Source organism: Sinocyclocheilus rhinocerous, unplaced genomic scaffold (assembly GCF_001515625.1).
Source record: "Sinocyclocheilus rhinocerous isolate Xijiao unplaced genomic scaffold, SAMN03320098_v1.1 scaffold1338, whole genome shotgun sequence".
NCBI lineage: Eukaryota > Metazoa > Chordata > Actinopteri > Cypriniformes > Cyprinidae > Sinocyclocheilus > Sinocyclocheilus rhinocerous.
The window spans coordinates 583,794-592,582 of NW_015632722.1; the positions used below are offsets into that span (position 1 = coordinate 583,794).

The following is an 8,789-nucleotide window of genomic DNA, read 5'->3' on the forward strand; positions in this document are numbered from 1 at the left end:
GCAACGCAACGCGTAAAAATACAGTATAAGTCATTATAATCTGTAATTATGTCCCCACTGGATGCAACAAATGCTTCGTTTGTAATGGGTTTTAATGTTTTTGTCTCGCCGCTCCGGCCGGGACACGGCATCGACAGTATGGTGAGGGGCGTAACATTTCCGTCACATGCTTGATGTATTCGGCCAATCACAACGCACTGGATAGTTGGCCAATCAGAGCACACCTCGCTTTTCAGACCGATGAGCTTTGTAAAAATCGACGCGTTTCAAAAAGGCGGGGCATAGAGGAGAAACAATAATGTACAGTATGTGGAAAATAATGTGTTTTTTTAACTTTAAACCGCATAAACACATTTCATTACACCAAATACACAAAATAATGTTCTTTTTAGCAGCATCATATGACCCCTTTAAGTGTCAACGTGGTCACTGCTAAAATTCACAAATAACAACAAACAAGTCATTGTACTTAAGTAAGAGTATAGAGCGATGAAATACATGTCAGATTTTTAACTGAATTATGGTATGTTTGCACCATCAACCTGACTACACTCTCAGAAAAATTGTGCAAAAAACCAGCTTGTCAGCAGGGCAGTACTCTTCAAAGGATATCTTTGTACCTTATGTACCCCTAAAAGGTTCAAAGAAATACTTAAGGGTGTATTACTACTCTAACCCTCTGATGCATCGTGGTCACTACAGTGGGCAGCTATTTGGAAGCCATTTTGAACCATTTAAGATGTAGCATCATGTCCCAACCACCAACTGGCGAACCCCCAAAGTGTTGTCTACGATTCCATTTAATTGTTGTCTTTTTATCAATTTTTTTGTTTTGAGATATTGCATAATATATTCAAAATGGCAGCAGGAAAAGGGGATGCACCATGTACCTCGGCAATAAGTGTTAAATAATTTTATTCTCAGAAAACCAGACAGGTACAAAAAATATTTTTCAGTTAAATAGGATGTCAGAAATAGTTTCATCCAGATTTTAACAATATTTTTCTTGTAAATTTTTTGCTGTGACAGAGAATAAACCTGTCCACTACAGTAGACGTCATGCACCAAAGGGTATAATTCTGCCTATGGGCCTAGATATAGGTTGTGCCTTATTTTGTATGTTTTATTAAAATTATGATATAATTTACACTTGAATTGTTTTATTGAACAGAAATATTAAATAGTCTTCAGATTTTATCATTTATTTCAATGCTTACAGTCTATATTTATTTATTAGGTCATATAAAACTGTAGGCATGCATACATGTATACTGTATGAGTGCAGATATATGTGTGCATGATTGCGTTCGAATGTGTGGTGGGAGGGTGTGTGTGCTTGTGTGTGTTTGCATTTGTGCTCACATGTGTATGAATAGCCCACCACCCCCACCACCAACCCACACTTCCCCACACAGCCCCACACACCCCTGGCCCATAGACACACACTCTTACGTTTTGTTTGTTACACCATGTAAAAAAAATATTACTTTGTGATTTAATCATTCATTCATCAGAGGGCTAAGGTACTAATATACCCATTTTAGGGGTAGATAAAGTATACAGTAGTTGTTCCTTTAAGGCTACTACCCCAGTATCAAGCTGTTGTACCCCTGAAGATACAATTTCAGCAAATTTTTTCTGACAGCATACCACTGTGAGTACTAGCGGTAGCTGTTTGCCACAGTAGCTAGGTAAAGGTTTAAGAGAACCCATTGCCTTATTGAAGCATTTCATCTTCACCACCATATCTCAAACAGAATGGTACTTGCGCTTATCTGTCGCAGATGCATAATAACAGATGAGAAGAATGCAATATGCTCTCCAAAGGCCGAGACAAGCAGCTACATAATGCACAATAATGAGTGCAAGATGATTATGTGTCATCAATAGTTTAGTGAGTTTGGTTTCATTCCAATTGGAAACTGCACTAAAGGTCACATGAACCATACCTAGATTTTATAATCATCACAATCATAACAAACTGAACTGAAGTCAAATGGACATGGGTCCGCACCAAAAGCTCTAGTGTGAAGCTGGCCTTCATTGCAAACTTGGGTATGTTCTGAGCCCAGATGTTGTTAAGATCTCTTCTAAATACACATTAGATTACTGGGGTCTTTTTCTCAGGAGAAATATTTGAGAAGCAGGAGACTTTAGCCAAAGTCTCAACTTACACTCTGTTTGATCTCTGTGCTGTTTAGGAGAAACAATCAAGATTAAAAAAAAGAGGAAGCCAAATGACACATCTCTTCTCTTGTTGAACGATTCACTCTTTTCAATGGAAGCCTTTTTAACAGAGGAGATGAGATGAGTCTACTTTCAGTGTTTAAATATATTCTGGACCAGAGAACACAGAAACCACACTTTTTTCTAAAAGAGGTTTGACACGTACACATGCATTAGCATCACCAGTCACACGCCAACTAAAAAAAAAAAAAGTAATGTGACAGTTTTGTTATCCAACAACAAATAATAGAATGGAAATAGAAAATAAAAAATAGAAAATAGAATTGGAAGGTTATGAAAACTTAATGTAAAAGCACCCCGGGTTGCACACTAGCAAAATCAATATGTGTCAAAATGTCAGAGTCCTCTCACATTCTCACCAACTGTAGCATTTACCGCTGTGTCGATAAGAGGAAGTTGCATTTGAGGGTTTGAGGTCTTACCAACAGCAAATGCAGAAGACCATCTAGTTTGTAAGCAAAACACATAATCAGATCACAACTGAAAAACCTCATGAACATGTATTCAGGTCGTGTGATGAGTGTTGCATCACCTTTCTGAATTCTAGATGGAGCGAGATGCTTCACCTACAGGTTAGGGGTGTGCGATTTCAAAATTTTTGATCATGGATGATTAAAATGTCTCCACGATCTGCTTTTGAAGAAATATCGTAGTAACGTGCTACAGCACACATTCTATCAGTTGCAATTCTGGCACCTCTGTTTCAATATACTGTGCTACACGACATACATTCACATCAAATGTTAATGCAGAAGTAGAGTTACACTCCGGGGACACTGTACTTATTCGCAATCACAAAAGTACATTATTTGCATGTGCTTTAAAGCCTTGCCGGTCAAATATTTCATTCGCGTGCTGTTCTGACATGTGCTTTTTCTAAGTGTGTACACCTCAAGTGTGTACACACTAAAAAGCCTGTCAGAAAGCACCTGATTACTGGACTAAGTTATCTTTCATGTCTGATTGCGCTAACTCACAAGGTTTACATAAACACAGTTAGTTATGTATACAGGAAAGTAAACAGTTGAGAGAAAATTGGATGCGTGCAGGTCTTAAAATGACCCCAGACTAATAATACTAAACATGTTGCCGCATGTCATTAAAGGGATAGTTCACCCATTTTGTCACTATTTACTCACTCTCATGTTGTCTCAAACCTGTATTAATTTCTTGTGCTGAACACAAAAGAAGATATTTTGAAGAATGTGGGTAAAAATCATTTTATTGCTGGTCCACATTGACTTTGATAGTAGGAAAAAATACTATGGAAGTAACTGGGGACCAGCAACTGTGTGGTTACCCACATTCTTCAAAATAACTTGTGTTCAACAAAAAAAAGAAACTCATTCAAGTTTAAAACAACTTGAGAGTGAGTTAATGATAACAGAATTTTCATTTTTGGGTGAACAATCCCTTTAATTTTAATAATACAACAAAGCACAAAGAGAAAAATCACTCACTGCTCTTGACTGAAAAACTTTAATACAGTTCCTTTAATAAGAATCGATGTATAATTTATACAGTGAAGTATAGCGTTTTATTTTTATATTTGTTCATTCAATTTCTTGAGTGCTACTGCTAAATACACCTGCTGTACCTGAAAAATAAAGCAGTTATTATCGTGTATTTGTAATGTGTATCTTTGTTCATATTTTTCAATAACAAAGATAAAATAATGACAAAGATGTTTTTTATCCTCACCCTGTCAGGATCCTGCCCTGACAGTCTTGTCTGTCTGTCCTGTCTTTGTTTAATGTGTCTTTGTTTATGTTGTGCCTGAGCACATGGCTGTGTCTTTGTTTGTGTTGGCCATGTGCTCCTCTTGTCCTGCCTCCTCATTTTCAATCGCCACGCCCCCTTGTTTAGTCCTTGTTTGTCCAATTGTGTTCACCTGATCCTTGTGTGCTCTGATCCCTTTATATTGTGCTCATTTCCTGCTGGTTCGTTTTGTGTGAGCTTCATGTGCATTCTCCTTGCTTGTATCTTGTTGGAGTTTGCCTTTCAGTGTTTTGCATTGTCTGGTTTTGTTTTTTCCCTCCTGTTAAATTCTAGTTTTTATTTGTTCCTGAGTTTAGTTAATAGCCTAGTTCTAGTCTTGTGGTTTAGTTCTTTATTTTTTAGTTCTTAAACTTTTGATTAGTTCTAGTAATTTAATCTCAGCTTTTTCCCTTTTGTTATCCTTTGTTTTCATAAGTCTCAGTTAAATATTTCTAGAACTTATTTTATTACTTTTCCCCCTTTGTTTTATTTCTTGTTTATCCTCCCTAGTCTTTGTTTTGCAAGTTCTTTCTTTTGATCGGTGTTTATCTCTTGTCTCCCCTGTTGCCTTGTCTGTGTGTTTGTCGAGTTGGTTCCTGCCCTGCTTCCTGAGTCCTCCCTGGTCGATGTGAAGAGTCTTCTGACCTGTCAGGCATTTTTGTGCTTCATGTGTTACCATCTTCTAGGCCTAGCCTGTGGTTCCTTGAGGCGCTACCTAGTCTCCTTTTGCCTCGGAGTCAGGAGCTACCCCATCCCCGACCTGCCTGTTCTCCTGACGTGTGCTCTGGCCCATTGTGTGGACTGTCTTCCTGCCTCGTCCTCTTGTGTTTCCATTTTGTTAATAAACTCCGTTTCCCCTGTTCATTCTGCGTTTGGGTCCTCCCTTGACAAACCGTGACAGAACGAACCAGCCACTCAAGGACCCAGCAGAATGAGCATTAAAATTGTTCCAACTGCCACTGCAGAAGGGAGATTGGCACTCCAACAGACACTGGCATCGCTTCGTCAGCAGGACCAGGAACCACGGTCCTTTGCCCAATTCTTTTGGACCATGGCTAGGGGCCTCGAATATGATGATGCAGCCCTGAAGGAGGCCTTCAACCTCACTCTGGATGGCCCCTTACCGTGATGGGAGATGGAGCAACTGCATGTTTTGAATTTCTGGGACTTCTCTAATTATGTGCATCACCGCAAGGACTGGCAGATCCTTAACCCTCCTGAGGATGTCAGCAGTGACCACCCTGCCCTCCTTCCCTCTTCGAGTCAAGTCCACGATCATCTTCTGACTCCCACTGAGAAACGAAGGGACAGAAGAAAGAGGGGGGCCCGAGTTGCTGCATCTGCCATTGAGTCCTCGGTGCCGGCTCCAGCCTCTGAGAGCAGTTCAATGCCGGCTCCTGCCTCTGAATCGGCTGAACCCACCGCAGTCACGCCTGAGTCAACCACGTCCTCTGAAGCAGTCAAGCTCAAGGTAGCTTCGAGAGAAGTTTCCCAGTCATCCTCTGTTCCTGTGTCTGTCAAGTCTGTCCCAGTTAAGTCAAAGCCAGTCATGTCCAGTCTTGATACTCCTGTGTTTGTCAATCCAAGTCACTCAAGAAGTGGGCAATCCGACAACTTCCTGCCCCGGGAGGCGTAAGGGTAGGAGGGCCCGTGCCAGGAGGGCTAGGACCCTTTGTTCAGATACCCCTCATGCACTTATCCTGGAGGATCTCAAGTTGCCTGCTGCTTCTGTCATGGCCATGGAGGCCAGTTCTGAGCAGCTCATCCTCAATATTACGACCACAGAGGTCAATCCTGAACAGCCTGGCCTTTCTGCTATGACCATGGAGTCCAGTCTTGAGGAGACCGCTCTCCCCGTCACTGTCACAGAGGCCAGTCCTGAGCAGCCCGCTCTCCCTGTCACAGTCACTCATGTCAGGCCTGAGCAGTCCTCTCCTGTCACGAGCATGGAGACCACTCCTAAGCAGCCCACTATCCCTGTCATATCTATGGAGGCCGTTCTCAAGCCGTCAGTCCCCACTGGCACGGAGTATGTTTCAGCCCTGGAGCCTCCAGTATCCGCTCGAGCCCCTGACCAGAGTCTACTGTTGGCTCTAGGTCTAGAGTCTGCTCCATCCCAGTCCTGCCCAGAGTCTGCCTCATCCCAGTTCAGTCCAAAGTCTGTTCCAGAGCCTGTATCAGAGTCTGCTCCAGTCTTCCAAGAATCAGTTCATGAGTCTGTTCCTGCAGCCCCAGAGGGCAGTCCAGCAGCCCCAAAGGGCACTCAAGAATCAGTCCCTGGGTCTGTTCCTGCAGCCCCCGAGGGCAGTCAAGAGCCAGTTTCCGGGTCAGTCTTGGTAGCCCCAGAGGGCAGTTCTGCAGCCCCCAGTGGCAGCCAAGAGTCAGTTCCTGAGTCTATTCCTGCGGCCAAGGAGGGCATTTCAGCAGCCCCCAAGGGCGTTTCAGAGTCAATATTTGAACCTGGACCAGAGATCCCTAAGGGCATCCCTGTTACAGCCACAGTGCCCACTCCAGACTCCGCTCCAGTTATAGAAGCTGTCCCTGTCAGTCTTGTCACATCCTCAGAGGCCAATCCTGAAAATCTTGATAGTCATGTAAAGCCCACCGAAAATAATCCTGTCTGTCATGCTGTACCCTCGGAGACTGTCCATGTTCTGGTCAAGGAGGCTGTTCCAGAGAGCCCTAATCTGCTCATTGAAGCCACCTCAGAATCCCTTGACAGTCATGTCTTGCCTACCAAGAATATCCGGGAATCCGCCCAAATACCCAGTCCAGTAGGAAGCCCTCGCCTGTAAAACGTGTCCCTGTTAGGAGAGGTGCCACCAATGGTGCCCCCACCTTTATCCCACCCTCTGTCTGTCCCAGTCCGCAAGGGTTCCCAAAGCCGGCACCACCCTGGTCAGTCCTAAACCATTCCCCTGGAACATTTTCCGCCCTCCCTATCAGGGGGTGGCCCTGTATTTCTTGACAGGCCTGGACTTCCATGGGTCTCTACCCACCCGTCCCCCCAGTCGGTACCATTTTGGCCCCCTACCAACCCTGTGCCCCCTTTGACTCCTCCACCCAGGATGGACGCCTGGAGGCGTCCTTTGGAGGGGGGGTACTGTCAGGATCCTGCCTTGACAGTCTTGTCTGTCCTGTCTTTGTTTAATGTGTCTTTGTTTATTTTGTGCCTGAGCACATGGCTGTGTCTTTGTTTGTGTTGGCCATGTGCTCCTCTTGACCTGCCTCCTCATTTTCAATCACCCTTGTTTAGTCCTTGTTTGTCCAATTGTGTTCACCTGATCCTCGTGTGCTCTGATCCCTTTATATTGTGCTCATTTCCCTCTGGTCTTTGCTGGTTCGTTTTGTGTGAGCTTCATGTGCATTCTCCTTGCTTGTATCTTGTTGGAGTTTGCCTTTCAGTGGCAAGATCAGTCTATAGAACTCATTATAATCAGTGATGCTGTCTACACTGGATGCGGTGCGGCGCCACACGACACCCGACAGTAAACTGCTGCCGCGTTCTATTTATGATGTGCTGACACAAATTTCAAATGATTTTCAACGGTCGCTTTGTCGCGTCCAGTCAGTGTAGACAGACTTTAGCTGACAGTTGTCCTGTCGCGTCCGGTGTAGACACGGTGTAATGGTTGCCTGTTACATTACAGTACATAAAATTTCACTTACCACATAAACAGAGTAAGGAGAGATGACTGAGGACGATGGCAAATGATTTGCAGATCCTCAGTACCACTGACAATCATATAATCTTGTCAAATGTGTGGCAAGTACTGCCGCTCCATAGTATAAACAGAGTACATACGATCGGGAATCTCAAAAGTGAAAGTGAAACTAAAAGCGATCGTGCATTCAAAAGCATGATGCCAGTTTCAATGCCACGTATAATAGTGGCTCCCTGATGCTGAAATATATATGTAGTATAATTACCCAATTATATAACTGTGAGGAAAATATTGAAATATATATTTTCCTCCCATCTCATATTTATTTCTTTTAGGGGTTCCGCCTACACGTCATTTTCTTTCCGAACACGGTATTGGGATGCGGGGGGAATGTGGGGGGGGGATCACGATGCCGGCTCAACATCGTGATGTCTATCAGCCATCAGCGATGGACGATGGCATCATCTATCGGCCCAACCCTAATGGCTACTGAAAATGTAATTAATTTTTTTTTTTTATATTTAGATATAAACAGTTATTTTAAACTGTAATATTTCACAATATTTTAATTGTATTTATTAAATATTTTTGAGCAACCTTGATGAACATGAGACTTCTTTTAAAAACAAAACAAACAAGCAAAAAACGTACAACCCCAAAAACGGTTAAAACGGTTCCCAACTCCTGATCTAAATGAAGGACTCTCATTAATGACCTGTTATCACTTGTGACTGAGATGATAATGGGTTCAGAAGCTCCATGACTGCTATTACCTCTTGCATGAAACATCACACCAGTGAGAGAAGCTCGTGCCATCTCAACTGCCTGCTGATTTATGATGATGCGTGACTCGCCAGAGTGGTAGCTGGTGCGCTGACACAACAGATGAGCAAACATCCAGCTGTCAGCTCTCCCAGAAAACACAAAGACATGTCAAACACACTACAGGCCGTTCAAATATACTTACAGCCCTAATATCCGCTATACCACATTAGGGATGTAACGATTACCGGTTTGACGATAAATCATGATAAAATTCCCCACGGTTAGTATTACCGTTTCATCTTTTAATTATCATTAAAACAGTATTAGATTACCGCGATTTGAACAACTCGCGAT

General features: G+C 43.0%; 2 protein-coding genes across 5 annotated transcripts in view; one reads left to right on the plus strand and one right to left on the minus strand.

Annotated features, from left to right (window-relative positions):
- LOC107742837 (proto-oncogene tyrosine-protein kinase Yrk-like) overlaps positions 1-8,789 on the minus strand; it is a 28,912-nt gene that overhangs the window by 15,799 nt on the left and 4,324 nt on the right. The gene's annotated exons all lie outside the window — the stretch shown is intronic.
- On the plus strand, positions 4,013-5,641 carry LOC107742838 (flocculation protein FLO11-like). The gene is made up of 2 exons (XM_016555899.1): positions 4,013-4,037; positions 4,971-5,641. Exon 2 carries the CDS (start codon positions 5,141-5,143, stop codon positions 5,639-5,641), a length of 501 nt encoding a protein of 166 aa, XP_016411385.1. The 5' UTR covers positions 4,013-4,037; positions 4,971-5,140.

What these genes read in the sequence shown, in the direction of transcription:
- LOC107742838 (XM_016555899.1), top strand. Translation starts at nt 5,141, where the DNA reads ATGGAGCAACTGCATGTTTTGAATTTCTGGGACTTCTCTAATTATGTG.